At 39.2% G+C, this 26,442-nt stretch overlaps 1 protein-coding gene across 1 annotated transcript in view; it reads right to left on the bottom strand.

Moving 5' to 3' along the window:
* The window catches only part of LOC138143703 (protein mono-ADP-ribosyltransferase PARP14-like), a 77,724-nt gene extending 56,590 nt beyond the window's left edge, over nucleotides 1-21,134 (bottom strand). The window contains exons 1-5 of the mRNA XM_069064928.1: nucleotides 20,718-21,134; nucleotides 11,448-11,572; nucleotides 8,808-8,841; nucleotides 7,799-8,047; nucleotides 5,572-5,808 (exon numbers count right to left, since the gene is read on the bottom strand). Of these exons, the coding sequence (XP_068921029.1) occupies nucleotides 5,572-5,808; nucleotides 7,799-8,047; nucleotides 8,808-8,841; nucleotides 11,448-11,572; nucleotides 20,718-20,907 (835 nt within the window). The 5' untranslated portion in view covers nucleotides 20,908-21,134. The remainder of the gene's footprint in view (nucleotides 1-5,571; nucleotides 5,809-7,798; nucleotides 8,048-8,807; nucleotides 8,842-11,447; nucleotides 11,573-20,717) is intronic.
* Between the last annotated feature and the right edge of the window lie 5,308 nt (nucleotides 21,135-26,442).

The following is a 26,442-nucleotide window of genomic DNA, read 5'->3' as shown; positions in this document are numbered from 1 at the left end:
TCCCAATGGATTCTGCCACTCTAAAATCCATTCAGATTCACATTTTGAGGATAGTGAAGGAATTCACAGAGGAGTTCATATGAGGTCTTGCTTGCACTCTGCCATCTTGACTCCATCCACTGCAAAACTAATTTCAAGTCAGGGACTTGGAGTCAGGAGGCCTAGTTTGAGCTCCAGCTCTGACTTCAACTATTTGCTTTTCCTCTTCTGTAAACTGGTGAGTCCCAATCCCTGTGTACCTACTTCCCAGATAAGAACAATGAGGAGAGTACTTTGCAAACGTCAAAGTGCATGTGAGTTGGTATTATTATGTGGGATGATAATAATAAAGAAATTAGTGATCTGAATTGAAGATATTCATCAGACTGCTCCAAATGTAATGACTCATTTAGATAATAAATGCCAAGAATACCAATGCCAAGAATAATAAAACACCAACAAATGTCAGTTATTTTAAAAAAAACCCTTGTTGAGAAAACATTTGCCGCTCTTAGAACTTCTCAAGCTGAATCCAGAAGTATTTACAGTTTCACATTAGCCAGCAATGGAGCTTGTTAATTAGAAGGGAAATATAAGCATCTGAACTTCCACATAGACAACACAGAAGCAAAGATCCTTCTATGAGTTTTGGAAGGTGGTATATTGCCAAAGGTGAATTTATGATTTCCCCAAATTCTTAAAAATTAAGTATTCTGCTGAGATGCAGCTGTGCTGCAAGTGTAGCTTCTCACAATGTCTTATTAAAGTGATTCTGATCTTGCTAAGACATGACAGCATTAGGCACCATTGCCAACAATTTAATTAAGTATGGCAGACCTTTGTGTAGCTGTATATGGTATGTGCTTGGCACAGTACCACAGGTGGTTAGCATATTTGGGGGTTGATTTGACTGATTTTTGCAAAATAATTTGGAAGCAATATCAAAGTATAGCTATGATAATGGCCTCCTTGCTGTTCTACCTATGATACACTCCATCTCTCAGCTCTGGGCATTTTCTTTGGCTGTCTGCCATGCTTATAATGCTCTCTTTACTCTTCTCTGCCTACTGGCATCCATATCTTTCCTCAAGTCCTACCTAAAATCCTACCTTCTGCAGGAACCATTTACCAATGCCCCTCAATTGATATGCTTTCCCTCCATTGGTTATTTCTTATTTGTTCTGCACATTACTTGTTTCTACATTTTTGTGTGCTTGTTGTCTGCTCAGTTAGACCTTGAATTCCTTAAGAGTAGGGATTCATTTTGCTTTTATTTATTTATTTTTTTCATCCTCAGCACTTAGTTTCTGGCACATAATAGGTGCTTAATAAATACTGCTGGACCGAGTGAATATTGATATAGGAGCACATCTAAATGGAAAATGTTGAAGCTTTTCTGCTACCACACACTTTACTTCCTGACCAGTCACTGGGTATCTTTAGAAGCACAAAAGGAAGCCCCTAGTTGGTAATAATAATTCTCCACTCTTCTTCATTTCCTATCATTCCACCTTCTGCCATTCTCTCTTCTTTCATCCTTGTCTCACATAATTAATTAGACTTACTCCTTTCCCAAGCTAACCTCTCTACTTATCCAAGTGATCTCATTTCATTGCATCTCCCCTGACAGATTGCCTTCTCTCTCATCCCTACTCTTTTACTTATTTTCATTCTCACCCTGTCTAGTGGCTCATTCCCTACTATCTACAAGCATAGGTTTTCCTCCTCCATCCTGAAAAAGTCCCCCCTCACTCAATCCTTCCTTTCCTGCTATTGTCCCATATCTCTTATGAGCTTTGTAGCTAAACTCCTCAAAAAGGCTATCTATAATAGATTCCTCCACTTTCTCTCCTACCTCTCTCTGCTTAACCTCTTATACTTCAGCTTTTGACCTTATCATTCCACCAAAATGGCTTTTCCAAGTTGCTAATGATCTTTTAGTTGCCAAGTTCATTGACTTTTTCCTCTATCCTCATTCTCTTTGACCTCTCGGCAGCCTTTGACACTGTTAACCACTCTGTTCTCCTTGGTACTTTCTTCTCTGTAGGTTTTTGGGTCACTATTTCACCTCAGTTTTCATCCTGATAACTTCTCCATCTCCTTTGTTGTATACTTTTCCAGATCGCATTCTTTAACAGTGACTTGCCCCAGGTCAAATAGCCAGTATGTGTCACAAGCTAGACTTAAAGTACTTGGAAGTACTTAAAAGTAAGGAAATAAGGTGATCCAAGTTATCACTGAAGCCAATTTTCTCAACCATTTCCCCTCTGTCCAGAATTGGTTGGGTGAGATGGTATAAATAAAAAGTTGTCCCCAGCAGTATGACCACCATGAGTTTATGTTAAAGGGATCCAAGTTCCCTCCCCTTGTGGAAGCATATTGTACTAATGTCAGTATCAAAAACCATTGAAGAATAATATCAGTGCCCTGGTCTGGAGTCCTCTGTCTAACTTGAATCCAAGACCATATTCTAGCCTGAAGTCCTGCTTTTCACTTGTATAAAAGACTGAATCAATATCCTTGAATAAAAAAAAATTCAGTTCAGGAATGAATTTTGATTCTTTAAACTAAAATTATTAGGAAGAAAGTTTGTATTTTCTTATGGTGACTAAGAGGAGGAATATCATTTAATTAATCCAATTGAGAGAGGTTATCTACATGTTCATCTTTTTTTTTTTTTTTGCTTTTTGGAGGGAGAAGGCAGGGCAATTGGGGCTAAGTGACTTGCCCAATGTCACATAGTCAGTAGGTGTTAAGTGTCTGAGGCTGGATTTGAACTCAGGTCCTCCTGACTCCAGGGTCATTCACCGTGTCACCTAGCCATCCCTACACGTTCATCTTTCGCTAAACTGAAAGTCAAGGATTATCTGAAGTTATGCAAGACTTAAACCGGTAAAAGGAGGCAGGTAGGTGGCACGGTGGATAGGGTGCTGGGCCTGGAGTATGGAAAGTCTGAGTTCAAATCCATCTTCTGACCCTAACTGTGTGACTCTATACAAGTCACTTTATCTAGATTGCTTCAAAATAAAAAATTCTTATTTACTGTATACCTAGTCATCACCAAACACAAACATTATCATATAGAAAGAAAAACCAAAAAGAATATCACCTTTTAGACCTAATACACATTACTTAATCCCTGTTTGCCTCAGTTTCCTCCACTGTAAAATAGGGATAATATTAATTGTGCCTACCTCCCAGGGCTGTTATAAGACATGAAATAATATTTGTGGCTTAGTGACTGGCACATAGTAAGTGTTGTATAAATAATAGTTGCTATTATTATTGTTCTCTGAACACACTTTCCAAATGTTAATAGTTTTCCTTTCTGGGTGCTCTGAACCATTATCATTTTGTTAATACATTTTATCTTATAACTCACTAACGCAACAGAGAAAGTCTTCTATATGAACCTCAGAGCCATCTTGCCCTTAAGTTAAAATGAGCTCAGTTGGTATAACTTGGGATTGGCTGCTCAATGTCCAAGGATGGTAACCAAAAGGATAATTATTTACTTATGCTGGCCCAGTTAGTGGGGAAAGGAACTACCCTCTTTCCTGCTGGGAGAGGAAGTTAAAGAATGAATCCTCAACTTCACTTCACTGGAACACCCGTGGGCTGATCTTTTGATTAAGGTAAATAAGAGAGCTATCAGTTTGTTCACCTGTGACCTGATTGAAAGTAGAATGAAGATGGAGTAATTGATTTTACCATATCTCTTTTGCATTAATATTATTATTGCTCTTTTTAAGGAAACAAAAAGACCCAAAGTTTAATTACATGCCTTTCTTTTACTTTACCATGGGATTTTGCCTTTTGTTTCATGATTCCTGTAAAATGTAGGCAAAAATTGTTTGGGTCTGAGAGAATTTCAATTAACAGGGGGAGCTCTGTCCATCTGTACCACTTTGCAAATAGAAATGCTTGAATATTAATGGTCATCAGACAGAGTCTTTGAAATCCTAAAGCATAGAGTACAAAGAGTTTTCTTCCATGTTGTGTAAGTTCTTGTCCTATATGAGTGGAAATCTTTGGCAGAGAGTGGTTTAGTGGATATAAAATAGGTCTTGCAGTCAGGAGACTTGGGATCGAATTCCACTGTAGGTTTTAACTAGTTCTATTACCACGGGCAAATCACTTTCCATAGCAGAGCCTCCGTTTCATTATCTGTGATATGGACAAAAATCCTTTGGACTACCTGCAGAGTTATTATGAGGAATTGTAATTTGCTTTTCAAATCTGACTTCCTACTGGGGACACTTAGCTCATGTGTTATTTTAATGTAAGGAGTGCAAAGGGAATTAGGGAAGAAATGAAATGCACATTACCCCAAATTCTCTAGAGACCATACCCAACATCCTTCTTTCAAAACATATGGCAGTCTTTCTGCTGTTGGCTGACACTAGGCAGAGGGAAACCCACCATAAAATGTGGTTTATTCACTCCATATCTTAGCAAAGAGATTACATATGGAGTAGGGAAGAGAGAGAGAGAAAGAGACAACTTCAGAGGCAGGAAGACTGGGTCCAGATTCCACAACTGGAGATGTGACCTTAGGCAAGTTACTAAACCAGCTATTGCTAAGGAAATCCCCTAAGACTTATAAGTTGCAGAACAATAGTCAATATGCATTGGGAGGAAATTTTTCTGCAGAAATTACCTATGCCAATGATATCATAGGTTCAGACCCTACCCTTGCCACCCCCAAAAATACCAGAACAAACTCAGGAAAAAAGAATCAGAGAGTGGAAAACAGAAATCAGTTGTCTGAAATGCTGTGGCTCCATAGAGGCAGTTTTTCAAGACATCCAGAGAAGTCTTGCCATATTCCAAGTAGAAAGTTTAGCTTTCTAAGTAGAAGGTTTAGCTCCTCATAAAGTCCCCTTTCATCAAGCCTCCTCTTCCTCAGTTTAGATAGCCTAACTTGAAAGTACAGCCCCTGAGTTTTCATTGTGTAGTGGGTCAAATGCAAGGCTTGATCCTCTGACATCTGCTACTTCTGTGAGCAGGGGCAAGTCAGTCATTCAGACTCTTTTGGTCTCAGTTGTCTCATCTGTGCAATGAGCACAATCAATCACTCCCTCCTAATTCCACTTTCAATCAGGTCTAAGGTGAATAGACTGACATCTCTCTTATTTAATCAAAAGATCAACCCACAGGAGTTCCAGTGGAGTGAAGTTAGTTGAGCATTCATTCTTTAATTTCCTCTCCTAACAGGAAAGACATTCCTTTCTCCCCTAACTGGACCAGCTGAAGTGAATAATTTTCCCTTTGGTTACCACCCATACTCCCTGTGAAATATCCCTAAGCATACGTTAGTGGATAGAGGTTAGCCTTCGAATCAGAGCCAGATTCAAATCCTGCCTTTGAATACTATATGGCTATGGGCAGATTAAACTCTATGAACCTCTTTCTTCATCTGTAAAATAATTGTAGTACAAATCTGAAAAGGTTGCTGTGAGGCTCATATAAAGTACATAAAGTGCTGTGCAAACTTTAAAGCATTTTGTAAATTTCAGTGTGGTTACAATCAAGTGGATGCCAAATCGATTGGGAAAAAACCAGGATTAAGCTAGCAATAGATATGATTACCTTGGCAATCAGAAAACTCAATCAGAGCTGACTTGTCCTTTGGGAAACACTGGACTTTGGTTATTGGTCCCCCTCCATTACTGGGGTTCTCAAAGAAAAGAGTTATATAACTTTCATTAATATTGGAGGGCAGGTTTTCCACCAGGATGGTTCTTGTCTCTTCCAGAGGTGCTACCAAAATCTTTTTCTCTTGGACTATTCGGTTTTGAGAACAACGATCAACAAACGTCTTTGTATCTATGAAGAAAAACAAAGTGATCATTAGTGTATTATTGAACTTTTCACTGAGGAAGAAAAGTACTTCAAAATGTGCTTCATGTAGAGTGGCCAAAGTGAAGACGCGTAGGTGAGAATTCACAGTCCTAACAGATCCCATAGGATACAATCCCAGGTCTGGAAGGTGCACACTTCTATGCCAGTGCTATACTTGGAAGCTCCTTCTGGGTAAGCAGAGTTGAATTCTTCTGATAGAGATCACCCATTGACCTTCTGCCAATTACCATCCAGTTCAACTATGAATATTTATTGAATATTAACTAACAGATACTATTCAATTCAACACATTTTTAAAAATGCTCATTATAGTGTAGTACTGTGCTGGGTGCTGGAAGCATAGGATGATAGAAAGGACACAGATACTAATTTCAAGGCAGGGACATATACTGCTATATAAATATAAATTAAAAAACTAGATATTACATGAGTAACTATACAGTAGCAAAACTATACAGGGGTCAGTGCTATGAGTAGTAAGGGGAAGAGAAACTTTTCAGCTGAGTGAGTCAGGCAAAGTAGCCCCTGAGTTGGGTCTTAAGGAAAGGGAGAGAGTTTAAAAAAAACAGAGCTGGAAGGGAAGTATCCGTGCCAGGATGAGGATGACCAGAGCAGAGATGCTGAGGTAGAAGTGGGTAGGATGAGACCGGGGACAGAGAATGGCTGCTTTGGCTAGAAATTGTGGTATGCAAAGTGAATTGAGGAGCTAAAAGTATAAAGATAAATTGATAAAAATGAAGTTCAAAGGGGGAAAAAACCAGGATGATTTTGTTTTGTTGTTGTCATTCAATTGTTTCAGTTATGTTGGCCTCTTCGTAACCCGATTTGTTTTCTTTTGGGGGGGGGGGCCTGAAACTGGAGTGGCTTGACATTTCCTTCTCTAGTTCATTTTTTAACAGATGAGGAAACTGAGGCAAACTAGGTTAAGTGACTTGCCTGGGGTCACACAGCTAGTAAGTGTCTGAGGTCAGAGTTGAACTCAGGAAGGTAAGTCTTCCTGATTGCAAGCCTGGCACTCTATCCACTGTACCACCTAGTTGCGCCTCGATATTTATACTAGAGCCCTCCAATTTAGAGAGATCACTAATTTACATTTGATTCTTCTGCCTCCAACTAGTTTCACAATGGATGTGATCTTCAGGTTCTGGGCTCAGAGATCACTTTCTCTATAATATGCTTCTAAAAGTGGTTTCTTTCACCTTCATTGCACTTTGCACAGAACTCTCCTTCCCTCTTCTATTGTGGTAAAGGAAGTAGAATGATAGACCTGGAATCAAGATCTATGTTCAAATATGTCCTCAGAGACTAGCTGTTTGACCTTGGTCAACTTACTCTCTGAAAACCTCACTTTCCTCATATGTAAAATGGGAGCAAAAATAAATGCAGAATTTTCTTCACAGTGTGAGGTTCAAGTCAGCTGATGTAAACAAAATGCTTTTCAAATCTTCTGATGTTATGTAAATGTTAGCTATTATCATTTTACACATACAGATGGAGCTCATAATGATAAATTCCTATTTCCTATTATAACACACCAGAATTTTAGAGTCAAAACAATGTACATTTCTACCATGCTGATAAATGCAATAACATTTCTTAGGATAGTAGATATAGAATTGGAACAGATCTTTGAGGCCATCAAGTCCAATCCCCACATTTTACAGATGAAGAAACTAAGTCACAAAGATATTAAGTGATGTGCTGAGGATCACAAAGCTAGTATCTCTGACAGGATTTGAATTTAGATCTTCCTGAGTCCAAATGCAGAATTTCATCCACTATTACCACCTAACTAAGTCTTCAAAGATTTCTCTTATTGAGTGACAGAAAGAGTACTGAAAATGACCAGAAAGGGCATTTCAAGAATGGCCTACTTCTTTGCTAATCAGAATTTTAAGACATAACACAGAGACTATTTGCAGATGAATATTTTCTAATTTTTAGTCAGTCTTACCAACGTGTTTCAGAAAGGTAAACACAGCAGTTTGCACTTCTGGTATGATTTCTACTTCAAAATCTCCTTCAGTTCTTGACAAACCACTAATGTTCTCCACCAGCAAAACTAGGAAATACTCATTCTCCAGATCTTGGAGATTTTTGAGTGCAACCAAAGAGGGAACATTTTCAGAGCCTTTGGATGCATCCTCTGTCTCATTCAATCTTCTGTCCAGTGTGACCTTTATGTCCCAGTATTCTGATACATCTAGTTTTAAGGAAACAAACACATCTATAAACATGAGCACAAGCAGTCTTGCCAGAGTGAGAGCTTATAATGCATGCCTCTTTTAATATCACTTTCTAACATTTTTAGTAAATCAGCCGGAAACAGATTTTTTTAAGCAATTGGGGTTAAGTAACTTGCCCAAGGTTACACGGCCAGTTTTTGTTGTTGTTGTTTTGTTTTTTTTGGTGGGTGTTAAGTATCTGAGGCTGGAACTGATCCCGAGTCCTCCAGACGCCAGGGCCGTTGCTCTTGCTGCGCCACCTAGCCGCGCCCAAACAGATGTTTTTTTATAATTAAAAAGAGCAATGAACTTGCCCAGAAAATCCAACAATCCCTCAGACAAATGTTTACTTTAGGTTAAATTTTCAATTTCCAATCAATGGAGTTCTCCCTTGTGCCCACTAGGGGGAGAAACTTGATTTAAAAACCAGAGTAATGGACCATAGCTAATTGTTAAAAAGGAGAAAATAAAACAAAAACAACAACCAGATTTTCTCAGGGAAAGAAAGTGAAACAAAATTGGGAGGAAGGATGGTTTAATGTGGAATGATGAACTAGCCAATTGGATCGAAATGAACACATTCAGATTCGTTTGTTGGTTGTTAACATTCTTGCCTTGTAATCCTCAATCATTCATGTACGAGACTACTGAAAATCAGGTAAAACAATGCTGACATTTAATGAGGAAAAGCAATTTACTTGCTGTATGTACATCAGACAATTCAGGATGAACTGTTACCTTGTTCTTGGGCTCTGTCTTTGATCTTGAATTCCTAAAGGCCAAAAACAAAAAGCCAACAAGCATTAAGGAGAATTCCTTTACACTGAGAAAACATGAATGGGATCTGCCTAGAATTATCTGCATGAAGTAAATACTCTCAAGTCTGTAGTTACCTAAGATCAACAACTTTATAATGCAAGTAAAACATAAATCATACTGTGCCTATTCACTGGTCACCTTAAAGCTGCAGTACTGTGTTCACTTTCTGGGGCCATATTTGAGAGGGATTTTGACCAACCTATATGTATTTTTGGAAAGTTATCAGAAGGGAAGCAAAGGAGAGTCTAGTAGCCTAAATGAAGGGAACAGGAGTAGGTACTAGATGGAGAAGTACAGGAGAGGTGTGGGCAGGACAGGGTCCCCCATACTCTACATTAGGCTTCCTGTGAAGATGGCTCATTGAAATAGTTAGACAACCTAGTTCCCACATTCCTGTACTTCAACAAAACCCTGAAGTTCTCAAGAGACTGAACAATGATTTTTAAAAATCCAATAAAGCTATAGTACATTACTCCTTCCCCACCAGAACTTCATGTTAGGTCAACCAGAATCCAAATTAATAGGAAAAGTGTGCTCCAGCAAACCTCTGTGCCCATCAATGGGCCCGAGACACATACAGCCTACAAAGTTTTGAGACCAGATGCAGGAAGAGTAAGGGGATCCCCAAGAAAATCCTGTAATGGTCTGATCTGAGGTTGCAGAAATGGCCCTAAATATCCAATGCTCTGGATCTCAATGATCCAGGCAGGGGTTGGCTAGAGGGTCAGGTCCCAGGAAGTGGAGGTCAGTATAAAAACCCAGGTGACCTAGAGGAAGACCAAGAAGACTAGGCCACATCACTAAAAAAGCAACAATGGGGTGGGACTCAAAGTAAGCTCTCATTCAAAAAGTAGAACTGGCAAGATGAGTAAATAAAATGTAAACATGACTGGTGCAAAAATTATTGCGAATCTAGAGATTTCCTCCCAAAAGGAGGGAGTAGCTTTAAAGCAACCAGCAACAGAGACTCAAATGAAAACAAAAAATGAATTTTTCACAAAAACTACCTAAATACATTGCTAACAACTGAAACAAGAGATAATTGAAAAATGTTTTTAAAACTCTGAAAGAAGAGGAAGAGAAAGCAGAAAGTCTTCTCTAAATAACAGTTGGTGGCACAGTGGGTAGAGGGATGGACCTGGAATTTGGAAGACCTGAACTCAGATCTGAACTCAGACACTTTCTAGCTGAGTGAGTGACTTTACCTCTGTTTACCTCAGTTTCCTTATGTGGAAAATGGGGATAATAGTCACCCCTGCCTCCCAGGGTTGTTGTGAGGATTAAATGAGATAATTATTGTAAAGTGTTTTAGCACAGTTGCTGGCAGATAGTAAGTATATGTTAAGTATATGTTGCTAAGTATATGTTAGCTCTTATTATTATGAAACCTAGAATAGATGAAATGGAAGGCAACAGTGACACGGGACATTTAGATTAGAACAAAATCATAAATACTGAAAAAATTGAAAAGTTGTGATGCCTGATTTTAAAAAAATGGAACTAGGAAAGAGGTCAAGGAGAAATAATTTTTAAATCTTTGAACTCCCCAAATGGTAATAAAAATAAAGTGCCTGGACAACATTTTTCAAAAAAATTCATTTATATGAAAACTGCCCAAATGTATAAAACCAGAAGTCTACATAAAGATAGAAAAAGTCCACCCATACTTTCCTTGAAGAAAACTGAAAAGAAAAAGTCTCAGGAATATTAAAGCCAAAAATTCAAAGAGGTTATGTGACTTGCCAGCTAGCAAGTATCAGGGTGGATTTGAACTCAGGTCTTACTGACTATGCTGTACCTCTTTCTTTGATCAATCATCTTGACTATTAGGGAAATTTGTTTTATTGCTTATGAATTTTTTTTTGAAAAATATTTTTTCCTTTTTTAATGGGGAAGTGAAGGTAGAGAAAAGTAAATGCTTGTTAATTAAAAAATAAAAATATTACTAAAAATTGAACTGAATTCATCTGAATTACCCAGAGGCAGTTTTCCACACATATTTTGTTTTAAAATTATGATATTCATTGCTTTTTCCTTCCTCTAAGTATATTTATCCCTCTTGGGGCTCCATCAGCTCAACAAGCATGTATCTGGCACCTATTTTGTGTAAAGTATTTAGGTACTTGATATGTAAAGAAGAAAATGTTCCTACTATCAAACTTGTATTCTACTGGGAAGATAAAAGAGGAATAAGTAAATACAAAATGTATACGAAATAAAATAAAGTGATTTTAAGAGGTAAGGACATAATACCTCAGGGGAGGAGGGAATCAGGAAGTCTTGACTATGAGGTGGCACCTGAGCTATGCCTTGAAGGAAGACAGGGATTCTGGGGGCGGAGAAGCACACATGAATGTGCTGGTCTTAGTTTTCTATTCCCTCTACAATCTAGTTCTAGCTTCTTAACTCCTGTAAGCACCTGCTTTTTTTCAACATGGTCAAGAATTCCCAATTCTCTCTTTCATATGTTTCTCCTGCTTCCAAGTAGTGAATCCCTTCCCAAATGCCTGAAAAAAAAATAGTCAGTTTCCTTTTTGATCATATTTAAGATATAGTTACTTCTTTTGGGATTTCTTCATTGCCTTTATTCGCATCCTTTGCTGTAGTCAATCTGACAGTGAGCTTCCACTTTTCTTTTTGCAATTCTAATTCGTGGTTCTTTCTCTCCAGCACTCTTTGCCTGGCTGAAAAATATAGGTGAAACCAAGATTATGATGTGGTAATCTTTTTTTCCCCCATTTTTGGAAGGGGGAAGGTAGGGAAATTGAAGTTGTGACTTGCTCAAGGTCACAGGGCTAGTTTTGTGTTAAGTCTCTGAAGACGGATTTCAACTCAGGTCCTCCTGATTCCCCTTCCCTTATCCAGTGAAATACACCTTTTAACAATGAATAAAAGATAAGAAGGGGGAAAAAGCAGTTAGACAAAAATCAACAGTACCACATGATATCTGCAATATTTTATACCTATTGTCCTCTGTAAAGAACTGAAGGAAGTGGACTTTCTCAACTCCTCTTAACATTAAACTTTTTTTTTTTTAAAGCAATCAGGGTTAAGTAACTTGCTCAAGGTTACACGGCCAGTTATTTCTGGGTGTGGTGCTAAGTATCTGAGCCCAGATTTGATCCAGGTCATCCCGACACTGGAGCCAGTGCTCTTACTCACTGAGCCACCTGGCCGCCCCTAAGCCATTGGGGTTAAGTAACTTGCTCAAGGTTACATGGCCAGGTGTTTCTGGGTGGGTGGTAAGTGTCTGAGCCTGGGATTCGATCTCCAGGTCATCCCGACACTAGAGCCAGTACCCTTACTTGCTGTGCTACCTGGCCTCCCCAACATTAAACTTGATTATTAGAAACTAAATATACTAAGATGTCTATACTTTTTTTTTAACTTAGAGATTCCAGTTAGGCATATATTCCAATAGTAATAGTGATTATAGCTAACATATATGTAGTACTTACTATATGCCAGGCATTATGCTAAGCACTTTATAATTATTATCTCATTTGACCCCATAACAACCCTAGGAGTTAGTTGCTATTATCATCTCCATTTTACAAATGAGCAAACAGAGATTAATTGACTGACCAAGGTCACACAGTTTACAGGCATCTGAGTCTGATTTTAAACTCAGGTCTTCCTGACTAGGAATGTCCAAGCATGTCACTGATAAAAACGTGTCTCCATATATACCAAAATTTTTACAGTGGCACTTTACGTGGCAGTAAAGAACTGAAAATAAAATAGATGCCTGTTGGGGAATGAGTACACAAATTGTGGTATATGAATTAATGGAATATTACTATACTATAAGAAATAAAAAAAATGTGAAGAATACAGAGAAGCATGGGAAGACACATGAACTGAAGCAAAGCAAAAAGAGCCAAGAAAAAAATAGATACACAATAACTACAACACTGTAAAGTGGAAAGAACAACCAACACAAAAGACTGAAAATGAATGTAGCCAATAGAAGGAATGAGACAAGCTGAACAGATTTGAAAGTTGTTGAATTTATTATATTCTTAAGAAGAAAGAGTAGTGGGGTGACTAGGTGGCTCAGTGAATAGAGCACTGACCCTGGTGTCAGGAGGATCTGAATTGAAATCTGGCCTCAGACTCTTAACACTTACTAGCCTTGTTACCTTGGGCAAGTCGCTTAACCCCAATTGCCCTTCCCTCCCCCCACTCCAAAAAGCAATAATAATAATAATAATAATAAAAGAAGAAAGAGTATCAAAGAGTTTACTTTGCTTTGCCTCAGTTCATATGTCTTCCCATGCTTCTCTGTATTCTTCACATTTTTCATTTCTTATAGCATAGTAATATTCCATTAACTCATATACCACAATTTGTGTACTCATTCCCAACAGACATAATTGTCTTTCAAAGTTTCATGTTAACCCCAAAGAAGAGATATGTGAAGACAACCCATATCCATTACTTTACAAAGAAATTCAAGTTAAAATAACATCAAGGTTCTACTATGTACCCATAAGGTTGGCAAAGTTAACAAAAAGAGAAAATGACAAATGTTGGCGCTAATGTGAAAAAACAGGCATATTGACAGTATTGGTGGTACTATGAATTGGTTCAGTCATTCTGGAAAGCAATATGAAATTATGTCTCCAAAATAACTAAACTGTGCATATCCTTTGACCCAGCAACACAACTAAGCCAATACCACAAAAACACCAAAATAAGAAGAAAAGAACCCTTATGTACAAAAATATTTATAGCAGGGGGCAGCCAGGTGGCTCAGTGAGTAAGAGCACTGGCCCCAGAGTCAGGATAACCTGGGATTGAATCCGGGCTCAGATACTTAGCACCACACCCAGAAATAACTGGCCGTGTAACCTTGAGCAAGTTACTTAACCCCAATTGCTAAAAAAAAGAAAAGAAAAGAAATATTTATAGCAGATCTTTTTTGTGACAAATAAATGGAAACTTTGAGAATGTATATCAACTGGGGGAGAAGTTGAACAAATCATATGTGTGTGTGGGTGTATACACACACACACACACACACACATATATATATATATATAATAGCATAATATTGTGCTGTTGGAAATGATGAAAGGGAACTAAGTGAGACTTTCAGGGAGCAGAGCCAAGATGGTGGAATAGAGGAAGCAGCTAAGTTCTCCTAACATTTCCCTCCAAAAAACATTTTAAAACAACAGCTCAAATCAAATTTGAGAGTAGTAGAACTAATAAAAGGTCGGGATGAGACAACTTTCCAGCCCAAGACAACTTAGGAGGTAAGAAGAGGTCTATGATGTTAGAGTGGAGGTTGACCTAGAGTCTACATGGCAGCAACACCAGCAACTTTGGGAACTCTGATCAGGGGATCAGGACACTGGTCGGAAAGACTGTACAGGGAAACTCTTTGCTAGCATTATGTACAAGACAGGGTTCTTTTTGGCAACTCCATTGCCTGTACCTACTTCTGGGTCACAGTTCCAAGGAGGAGAGCAGTACATGCTGTCTCAAGGGCATTGAGGAACAGTGTGGCTTCCAGGTGCAAGGAAGAAATGAGTACATCTCTCCCTGAATGACACGACTTTGGAAGCACCAAAACCTCCTAAACTCCAATATGACTTCCTAAAACAGCAATGTAAAAAGTCTGATGCTTGGGATAGTGCCCTGACCCTTCCACCCTGGGAACAGAGCCCAACTGTAATATAAAATTCAAAGTCAAGAAATAGACTGGACAAAAGAGCAAACAACAGCAAAAGAGCCCAACCATAAAAACCTACTATGGTGGCAGGGAAGATCAAAACAGAAACTCAGAAGACAATGATGTCAAAACACCTACAAGCAAAGCCTTAAGGAAAAATGGGAATTGTACACAAGCCAAACAAGGACTCTTGAAATATCTTAAACATAAATACAATGAGAGGTAGGAAAAACTGAGAAAAGAAATGAGAGCAATACAGGAATAATAACTTGGTAAAAGATGTTAAAAAAATAAGAAAATAACACTTTAAGAGAGAGAATTAGCCAAATGAAAAAATAGGTTCAAAACTCAGTGAAGAAAATAATTTCTTAAAAATTATAATTGGGCAACTGAGAAACTTTTCTGATAAATTAGCTCAAACAAAACCCAAATTTTGGGTGATGGCTCCATGAGACATCAAGAAACAGTAATGATAAAATACATAGTTTCAGAGAAAACTGGGAAAACTTATATGCACTGAGTGGAGTAGAATCAGATAATATATAATATAATATGATATGATATGATATAATATAATATAGTATGGTATAGTAATGTAATATAATATAATAAAATAATTTTTACTTATAATAACATTATAAGGAAAAGCTACTGCGAAAGAGTTAAAAATATTGATCAATGCAATGATCAATCATGATTCCAGAGGGCCACCCCTGACAGAGATGATGGACTCAAGTTTCAAGATAAAAAAAATGTATTTTTAGGCAAGAATAATGTAGGAATTCATTTTACTTGAATGTGCCTATCTTTTACAAAGGTTTTTCTTTTTTTTTTTCTTTCACTTTGGTGGAGAAAGTTGGGAGCCAAAAAAAAAAAAAAAAGAAATAAAAGAGAATCATTGAAGGAAATCCAGAAGGAATCACATACAAGCAGAACTTTTTGAAAGTTACATGTTAAATAATTTCTAAGTAAGCTAAATTTGAAATTTCATGCAGTCTTTTTTGTCTTCTACCATGCATATGGAAATGTTAGCTTTAGTGTTTGTTAATATCATAATTTTTTTAATTAAAAAGAGATGCTAAATGAATCTACTATAAAAGTATGCTTCTCAACAGTAATTAGGCCCTGATAGCTGCAGGTCAAATAGTTTTCCCCTTCTCTTATTAGTTTCCCAATATGCTTCTCACAAAGACTATGTCCAGCCTTCCCCTTTCTGGAACCAACCCTCAGCTCTATCTTGATTCCCACTCCCTCTATAATCTTCTTCATTCCTCAGCTACACCTTGAAACTTCTATAAATTCTCCCTCTCTCTCCTTCTTTCACCTTTGATCTCACACTGTAAAAAGGACCTCCTGATCCTTCTAGTCTCCTTTCAACCTTGCTCCATTCAACACTTTCAGTTTCTCCTTCAACCTCACTTTCTCCCTATATATTTCCTTGTTTTCCTCTGTCAATAAATATGCTATTTTGTCCTACGCTGAAAGAAAGAAATAAACAGAAAATTTTCACCTTGATTCTGTTATCTACTCAAGTGATTGTCCTCTATCTCTCCTTTTAACTGTTAAACTTTTGCATGAGAAGGCTATCTCTAGCCTCTATTTTTTTTATACACTCACTTTTTATTTTTTTAATCAATCGGGGTTAAGTAACTTGCTCAAGGTTACATGGCCAGTTATTTCTGGGTGTGGTGCTGAGTGTCTGAGCCCAGGATTCGATCTCCAGGTCATCTCAATACTGGAGCTGGTGCTCTTACTCACTGAGCCACCTGGCCACCCCTAAGCAATTGGGGTTAAGTAACTTGCTCAAGGTGACACGGCCAAGTGTTTCTGGGTGGGTGCTAAGTGTCTGAGCCCGGGATTCGATCTCCAGATCATCCTGACACTGGAGCTGGTGCTCTTACTCGCTGTGCTACCTGGCTGCCCCTACACTCACTTTTCAATATGGCTTCCTACTCACCACTGTACTGATCTTGCTCTCTCTGGGCTTTCTGTGACTTCTTTAAAAAAAAAAACCAACAGTATTTTATTTTTTCCAATTACATGTAAAGATAGTTTTCAATATTGATTTTTATAAGATTTAGAGTTCCTAATTTTTCTCCCTCCCTCCCCTCAACCCTCTCTATGATAGCAAGCAATCTGATATAGTTTATACGTGTGCAATCATGTTAAACATATTTCTGCACTAGTCATGTTGTGAAAGAAGAAACAGAGCAAAAGAGGAAAACCATGAACAAAAAAACCCAAATGGAAACAGTATGTTTTAACCTGTATTCAGACTCCATAGTTCTTTCTCCGGATTTTGATTGCATTTTCCAACATGAGTCTTTTGGCATTGTCTTGGATCATTGTATTGCTAAGGAGAGTTGATTAATGCACAATGTTGCTGTTACTTTGTACTGTGCTCTCCTGGTTCTGCTCACTTCACTAAGCATCAGTTCATGTCTTTCCAGGTTTTTCTAAAATGAGCTTGTTCATCATTTCTTATAGCACAATAATATGCTATGTATATATTTATAGCTATAAAGAAACATGTCTAAACTTTGTTATGGCCTTCTGATGGAGGGGTTGGGGGAGGGAAAAAAGAACAAAGGAAAAAAGCACACAGCACAGAACAAAAGAAAATTCACAAGAAAGCAAAGAAAAAAATGGGTAATTCTCAACCCAAGTATTATTTATCATATAGGCTTTTTTTTTTTTTTGCTTTTTGGTGGGAAATTGGGGTTAAGTGATCTGCCCAGTGTCACACGGCTAGTTTTTGTGTTAAGTGTCTGAGGCCGTATTTGAACTCAGGTCCTCCTGATTCCAGGGCTGGTGCTCTATTCACTGTGCCACCTAGCCGCCCCTCATATAGGCTTTCTTGAAATGAAAATATATTGTTACATATTTTGAATACTCTTAAGTTCTACTATTCACATGACCTGCTTTTTTTTTTCTTTCTAACTTTGTATTTAAGTTCCAATATTTAAGTCTATGATATGTATTTGTTTTTTTCCTCTATTCTGTATTTGTTTTCTGGTGTTTTTTTGAAAAAGAAAAAAAAAAGAAATACTCCTTTACCATTAATTAACTTCACCCTTCCAGTGTCCTGGTTTTTCAGTAACCTGACTTATCAAAAGGATGATTTTACTTTCTTTAAGAGAAAATTTGGGAGAGAGCCAAGATGACAAGAGTAAAAACTACAACTTGCTTTAACTCTCCCCCAAACCCCTCTCAATAACTATAAAAAATGACTCTAAGTAAATTCTAGAGCAGCAGAACCTACAAAATGACAAAGTGAAACAAATTTCCAAGCCAAGACAACCTGGAAGGTTGACAGGAAAGGTCTGTTACACCATTCTGAGAGAAGAATGCAGTCCAGCATGTATCATGCCAGTACAGACCAGGCAGAGCAGGACTCAGGGGACTGAATCACTGGATGCTGTGGTGGTTTCCAGACCTCTCAATCCACAAACACCAAAGATAACTTAGAAGGTCAGTAAGAAAGGTCTGTAAGACCTAGATGAGAGATGAGTGTGGTCTGGCCCCAACCACAAGGTGGTGATGATTGTGGCCACAGATGCAGCAGCTGCTTCCAGAGCTCTACAAATGATGGGGGGATTGAGTGACTGATTATGGAAGGACTGCAGTGATCTCTTTGCTGGCTCTGAGGCAGGATTCTCTTGCTTTGCCCTGCTTGGATCTGGTTTGCAGTCCTGGGTGGTGGTCCTGGAGGAGTGCTGGCATGTCAGAGTCTGTGGCTATGGTGGAAAGGGAACCCTCCTCACAGTTTCAAGGTAGAAAAGAGTGCTTGTGGTCACTCACAGACCAGAGCACAGTTCAGGAGAGGAGTAAATACCTCTCTTTTAATCATACAACCTTGGAAGAACTGAAAATTTACGAGTACCTAGAAATATCTCTGAAAACAGTTGCACAAAACCTGTGAGGCTTGGGACAGCACACTCTCCACCCTGGAAGCAGAGTCCTACCTTAAGAAAGAGCTCAAAAGTCAAGTAATTGGCTAGGAAAATGAGCAAAGAGTGGAGAAAAAAATCAGACTATAGAATCTTACCTTAGTGACAAAGAAGATCAAAACATACAACCAGAAGAAGATAACAAAGTCAAAGCTCCTACATTCAAAGCCTCCAAGAAAAAATATGACTTGGTCCATGGAAAAACTCAAAAAGTATTTTGAAAATCAAGTAAGAGAAGTAGAGGAAAAGTTGGGAAGAGAAATGAGTGATACAAGAAAATCAATACACATTAAGTACAAAAAAAAAAAAGAAAATTTTTTTTTCAGGAAAATGATAAATATTGTAGAAGATGTGGGATAATTGGAACACTATTATATTGTTGCTGGAGTTGTGAACTGATTCAACCATTTTGAAAAGGTATTTGGAACCATGTCCAAAGGGCTATAAAAATGTGCATGCTCTTTGACCCAACAACACAACTTCTAGGGCAGTATCCTAAAGAGATCATAAAATAGGGAAAAGGCTCCACATGTACAAAAATATTTATAGCAGTTTTTTTGTGGCTGCCAAGAATTGGAAATTCAGGGGATACCCATCAGTTGGTGAATGACTGAACAAGTTGTGGTATATTAATGTCACATAATACTATTATGCTATGAGAAATGTTGAGACTTCAGAAAAACCTGGGAAGAGTTATATGAACTGATGCTGAGTGAAGTGAGTAGAACCAGAAGAACATTGTACATATTAACAGCCATATTGGGCAATGACTGACTTTGATAGACTTAGCTCTTCTCAGAAATGCAAGGATCTAAGACAACTTCAAAAGACGCAGGATGAAAAATGCAACCCACATCCAGAAAAAGAACTATGGAGTCTGAATGAAGATTGAAGCATACTGTTTGCTCTCTTTTTGTTTCTTCTTTCTCATTGTTCCTCACATTGGTCCTAATTATTCTTTACAACATGACAACGTGAAAATATGTTTAATATGAATGTATACGTAGAGCCTATGTAAGATCTCATGCTGTCTTGGGGAGAGAAGGAGAGAAAATTTAGAACTCAAAATCTTATGGAAATGAATTTTGAAAACTAAAAATTAATTAAAAATAAATTTTAAAAAGGATCAACTGCCCAGCCAAAAAAAAAGTTTATCATTCACACCTTCGTAAGCCAATAATGTTCTACAATATTTCTTAGCTTTACTTTTCCTTCTTCTGTACTCTGACCCTGTGTTGTTCAGAATCTTAATTAGAGGTAATTAAAGGTTTATATTTTCTCTTCTATGTCATTGTTTTTTACAGCTGGAGCTTCACTGAACTTGAACCCCAGATAATGGCCTATATGAGTGACAAGGAGTAGTAAATCAATCCTGAGAAATTTTAGGGTCCAGCCCACTCAGTCAAGGTTTGGGGAATACAGTGGATAGTGAGAACCCAGATGATCCAGACATAATCTTGGTTCCTCTTTCCCTGTACCCTCATGTCCTCCCAAAGCCAGAAACAGCTCAGGTCCCCCTCAATTGGCAATTCTCTTTTTTCCATTGGGGTAGCTCAACCTCCTTCCTCCAAGAGTTTGTGGGTTGAAGGGTGGTAATGTTGGGAGATTTCTAACAACATGGAGGAGGTGAAACCACATAGCTATGATCAATGTATATTGACCTGGTACAAAGATGATGCATCCCTCATCCTCCTTTGGTGGCAATCCTGAGTTCCTGAGTAAAGTTGAGAAAGAGCCCTCATCCAACCCCAGTGAAATAAAGAAGCAGACCTTCAGAAGAGTCCTTCAATAGGGGCCACAAGGTGGTATTGGGGCCAGAGTCAGGAAAAACTGAGTCCCAATGTGGCCTTGGACATTTACTAGTTATGGAACCAGGGGCGAGCCACTTAGCCTCTGCCTTAGTTTCCTCAATTGTAAGATGGGCATAATAATATCACCTACCTTCCAGGGCTGTTTCAATGATTAAATAAGATAATATTTGGAAAGAGCCTAGCACAGTGCCTGGCACATAGTAGGTTTTTTATAAATGCAAGCTATTATTATTTTTCTTAACCCAAGCCCTGTTTCCCAAGGCCCCTTCTCCTGGCCCAGGCTGGCCTCCACCTTGGTGCCCTCTCTCAGTTCACCCTGTCTCCCACCAAAGCCTTTCCTCCCACTCTGGTCTCTGTCCAGCAGTTCCCCCAGTCCCTTTCTGCTCACCTTCTCTTTCCAAAAACTCTACCCAGAAAGTGCCTTCGGTGGGGCCGGCTTTGACCGTGCACTCGCCTCCCCCAGACTGCCGCCGGCTCTGGAAATACTTTTGCAGTTTCCTCTCCAGTCCAGAACAGAGCTTGGGCACCAGGACCAGGACCCTGTACAGTGGGACAGAGGCAGCGCCGTCAGTGGCCATCAAGGCAGCGTCGGGGCTCCTGAGCCGAGGAGCCGGGGCTGCGACGTTTGTTCGCTGGGCTCTGGAGGGAGTAACTGGGGAGCAGAGAGGACAGAAGCAGCGGTGCAGTCAGCACTCCCTCCTTGCTCCTTAGTCCAACTTCTACCACCCCGCCCCGCCCCAGATGGCTTGCAAACTTTCAGTTTCATATCCCCAAAGCTGCTTTCTTATTCCCCCATTTTCACAATCCATTTGTCCGGTTGTTGCAGATGATGAATGCTATGTCAGGTAAGCAAAGGCTGTGCTGGGTTTCTCGGACGGGAGGAGACAAAGCCTGGACCTCGCAAGAAGCACCTTCCCCAGGCTCCCCACCCCAGCCCCTTCCTGGATCAACACATCTCTAGAACCAGGACCTCTGCTCACTTTCATTAGGCTGAAGAGAGAGCACTTCGAAATGGGGTCAGCTCCGCTTGTCAGGGTCTTGTTTGGGGGAAGGGGATTCACTTATAAAGCTGTCAAAATTCCAGAAAACTTGAAGCCACGAAAAGCGCTGACTTGTGTCTCCTTTTTTTATTGGTAGACTCTCGTTCTGATTTCAGACAGAGCTTCACAAGGCCAGCCAGGAGTTCCTTTCAGCCCCAAAGCTTTAGTCCCAGGCTCATAGGTTTAGGCGGAGAAGAGAGCTTAGAGATCAGCTAGTTCAACGCCCTAATATTAAAAAGGAGGGAAATGAGACTCAGAGGAGTTATGTCTTACAAAAGGTCCCACTGGGAAGGGAATAAGCATTTCTATGGCGCTAACCATGTGCCAGGCACTGTGCTAAATGCTTAGCAAATATCTCTTTTGATCCTGAAAACCCTTTTGGGGTAGGTGGTGTGAATATTCCATTTTGCAGTTGAGGAAACTGAAGGAAACAGAGGTTAAGTGTCTTGCTTCGGATCACACAGCTCGTGTGTGTGAGGTTGGATGGGAATTCAGGTCTCCCTGACACCAGAGCCAGTGCTCTCTACCCTGCGCCACCTAGCGGCCCCTGGGACCCAGGAGCTGAGCCGTGACTTTCACAGGCAGGTCTCTTGATTTCAGAGTCAGCACTGTCCCTCTCATCCCCACTTGTCCTTGTCACTCACTCCCTGTCCTGGGCCTTTGAGCAAGTTCCGTAGGTTTAACAGCGGATAAGACGTAGAAACAAAGGAGGGTCTACTCCTGATAGTTATTACTCCTGTCCCTTGGAGATTTATTGGAAGAGAGTAATATATCCATGGAATTTTAGTTATACAAGTTTTTTTTTTTTGGGGGGGGGGGAGGAGGAGAATAAAAGCCATTTACCAGTCAATATATGGTAATAACTTAAAATGCTTCAAAGGTTTTTTTTTTTTAATATGGCCCTATGATTTCATTAGTGTGGGAAAATCATTCTCTTTATGTAAATAATTGGATGTAATGTAGACAGGTCCCGGGAGCAATGAGGCTCCTTAGTCTTGGCATACACCTAATGAGAACTTGAGGGAAGACTTTAATACAGGTCTTTTTTATTCTAAGCTGGCCCTTGATTCCCTATGCCAGTCCACCTTTCAATATTATGCTACAAAGAATAATTTTAAAAGATATTATTTCATTTGATACTTAACCACCCCATTTGAGGTAGTTAGTATAACTATTATTATCCCGACTGATGGATAATAAAAACAAAACCTCAGAGCAGACCAGTGATTAAGTAATTTGTTCAGGCAATGGCAGATATGGAATGAATAATTTATCTTAAATAATTTATTCACAATTCTTTATTTTAAGTCATGATTCAATATTTCTAATATTTTCTTGAAATGCAGTTGGTGAGAGAGAAGGGTATCTGAAATAAAAAAAATGTCTTGGGGAAAGTTTTCTAAAATTTTCCAGTTTTAAATTTGAACCTTCACATTATGGTCATATCATAGGCATTACTCATACACTAATATGTATTCCTCACAAACACATATACATCCCCTAACAAAAAAGAAAAAATCAACTGTATATAAACAGGAAGTAGGATACACACATACGTATCTTTATAAGCTGTGTCCTGTTTTATGTATATGCAAATATAAATTTATCAAACAAGATGAGTTCTGTCTTGGACATAGTGGGTTTCAAATGCCTTTGGGACATTCAGGCCAAGATGTACAAAAGGAAGTTGGTGCTGGGAATTGTAGCCCCAGAGAAAGACTAAGGCTATATGTATAAAACTGGGAATCATCTGCACATGGGTGATAACTGGATTCAAGGGAGCTAAGTATACTACCCAGTGAAATAATACAGAGAAGAGAATTCAAGAGAGATTTGATGGACATATATCTACTGGGCATGACAAGAATGAAGATCCAGTCAGGGAGACTGATGAGGGGTCAGGCAGGTAGGAGAAGAATTAAGAGATGGTAGGGTGATCAAAATTCCAGAGAGGAGAAAATACCTAGTAGAAAAGGTGATAGGGTGCCTAGGTGGCACAGTGAGTAGAGCACCAGCCTTGGAGTCAGAAGGACCTGAGTTCAAATCCGGCCTCAGATATTTAACACTTACTAGCTGTGTGACCTTGGTTAAGTCACTTAACCCTAACTGCCCTCCAAAAAGGAAAAAAACAACAACAGAAAAGGTGAATAACAGTGTCAAATACTGCAGGAGTCAAGAAAGTTGAGGACTTTTAACATGTCATTAGATTCGTTAAGGAAAAGCTCATTGGTAACTTTGGAGAAAGCAATTTCAATTAAATGATGAAACAAGGAGTGATATGTTCATTACAAGAGAGTAGCAAGAGGAGGGGAATCTGTCTAGTATCTACAGCCTTCTGAAGGAATTGAGCAGAGAAGGGAAGAAGAGACAGCTAGTGGGTGGTACTGCCAAATGAGGGCTTTTTGAGGATGTGGTGGAGGGAATACGAGCATGTTTGAAGGCAGCAGGGAAAGAATTAACAGATGAGGAAAGTGGAAGATTAGAGACAGTAGAGATCATGATGATGTCGCCACCTGGAGAAGATGGGAGTGGATAGGATCAAGGTACATGAAGATGGTTTGGCCTTGAGCAGGAGAAAGGCTATCTCATCAGAGACTGAAGTGAAGGAGAAGCTAGTAAGGAAGAATAATGTCAGAGGGGTGTCAGATGTGGGAAGAGGGAGAAGCTTCAGCTGAGAGAATAGGAGAGGGTGCTGTGGGTAGTGTGAGGGAGACAAGGAAGGTCTGGAACATCATATCGCTCCCTCCCCCCACCAACCTTCCCCCTTCCCTCCCTTCCCTCTGCCCCCCCTTGCCCTTCCTGGGAGCAAAGATGGCGTCATTTTTGGTTTTGTATCCCTGGTGGCTGGCACAGTGCCTAGCCATAGTAGCTGCTAATACATGTTGGTTGAATTGGATTATTTTGATGACGGCTGTGTCTCCAGCATTCTGAAGTTGCAAGCCTGACATATTTGGGTAGTAACTTGAATGTATTACCTCCAAATACCTTCCTGAATGGTCTTCTAGGCCCTCTCTTCTCACCAGGAGACAATTGGCAGTATGTACAACTGACCCTTTATAAAGGCATCCAAAGAATTAACAGAAGAAAACAGGGGAGAAAAAAGTGGGGTAAAAAGAGGCAGTCATTTTTCATCTTTGTATATTTAGCACCTGGCACAATGCCTTGTACATATTGGGCATTTAATGGATGGTTGTATATTAGAAGAAAATCTTTGTTCAGCCTTGTCCTCAATAATGAAGTAAAGTCAGGTAGAGGAAATCGAAAGGAATTTATTAAGCATTACAAGAAAACAACGCATTGAGAGTGACTGGGCTACAATTTCAAACCACCTAATCCTTTTATAGACAATCTCTCATAATAAAAGCAAGATAATTCTGATAGGTACATGTTTCCCAAAGGGGATGGGCCATTGTGCTTCAGCTCATCCCCCATTGCTGCCTCTTAGGGACAGGAGAGGAGACAAGGGGGATGGGATGAAAGTGTATGTGGCTATGTGCTGACTAGCAGGTGAAAGGTGATACTGAGGACCAGGAGATGGGATCAAAGTACTTGCTGCTCCTCCCAAAAGACTGATTCACACATAGTCAAAGACATGTGAGACGGGAAATCATGGTATCACTCAGACTGACTCAAGACAAATTTCAATATGTTGGAGAAGTATTTGTATCATATATACATATATGTATATGAATTAGCAGAGTTGGATAGTGCTACAGTTCTGAAGTTTTCCAGTTTTCAGACCACTTTGGCAGTGAGGAAAACTATGGACCATTAAACTACCCACCGCCCCCTGTTGTTGTTGTTCTCAAAGGTATTCACATAGTGGTATCTTGACTTGTGGGTAAATTGGATTTAAGTGAGGCAGGAATAGGAAAAGTCAGCCTCACTCTGTCCTCCAGAGTCATCTAAGTTCAGTGTCAAGGTGAAAGTCTAGACAACTGGTAAAAGCCTGGGATGCAGTGGGTCACTTTGTCCTTTCTAAATTAAGGTCTTTCCCAGGTTTCAATTTGTCTGAGACAATGCCCATCTATGACTTGGGGCTCCATAAGAATTTAGACAAAAAATGGCCTAATTTAACATTAAAAAATCTATCTGGGGGAAGAAGATGATCAGAGTTTCTGGCCAGGAAAGAAAACAATAGCTATTTATACTCAACTATATCAAAGTTGTTTGTCTTTACAATGTTGTTTTTGTGCAAGGTGTGTGCCTGATTGTGTTCACTACATTTGTTTTCAGTTCATTCAAGTCTTCTCAATGCTGGGAGATTTAGAAGATGGCCCCTTCCATGGTAGTTTGTCTAAATATATATAAACTATGACCTTGCATCCACATGTGAGAGTTGCTCTGTGAAAATGATGGAGTCTAGCCACTGTCCCCAAGCCCCAATATCCCAACTAGAATAGCAGGTGTGTCAATTACATCCATCTAGTTATAGATAAGACCACAATTGCCAACACATCCATCTAGTCTCAGACAGGAATGCAATAGCCAGCCCATCAGAAAGCAGAACCGATAGGATGATGAGCAGGATGTTTGACTACTAAATCACAGAAGGAACTTTCCCCAAGTGAACACCTGCACAGTAATAAAAAAGAACTGTCCTTAGGTGAACTTATGACAAAGAAAGGCTTATATTAATATCATTATCCTACATTAATGCCCACCCCCAACCCCAGTGTGGGTTTTTCTGTATGCATAGTGGGTAATCACATGTATAATTCTTCTAAGACAAGGACCCCTCCCCTCAGATTAGCAGCTCCCTTCTATATTTCAGTATTCATACATTCTAATATGCAATAAGTATAATTTGTTCTATAAAAATCTCTGTCTTATTTTGCTAATTGTTGGTTCCTCCTAGGAGCTTAGCCCAGTTTGAGAGTATAAGCCTTAATAAATACCTTAGCTTGGGTTGGAGATGGTGTGAATGTCATTCTCATTCTCTATGCTCACCAAGATGGAGTTTTAAATTCTGTTACTCCTTACTCATGCCATTAACTCTTACTTATTTTTGTTTTGTAGTGAGTAACAAGAAAACTATTAAAATCCCAGAAACATTGATCAGGACCTTAAAAT

This window comes from Petaurus breviceps, unplaced genomic scaffold (assembly GCF_028583685.1).
Source record: "Petaurus breviceps papuanus isolate PSGF00001 unplaced genomic scaffold, PetGlider_PUasm1.0 90654, whole genome shotgun sequence".
NCBI classification, from domain to species: Eukaryota; Metazoa; Chordata; class Mammalia; order Diprotodontia; family Petauridae; genus Petaurus; species Petaurus breviceps.
Note: the sequence above shows the minus strand (reverse complement) of the source record. Positions and strands in the feature narration are given on the sequence as shown.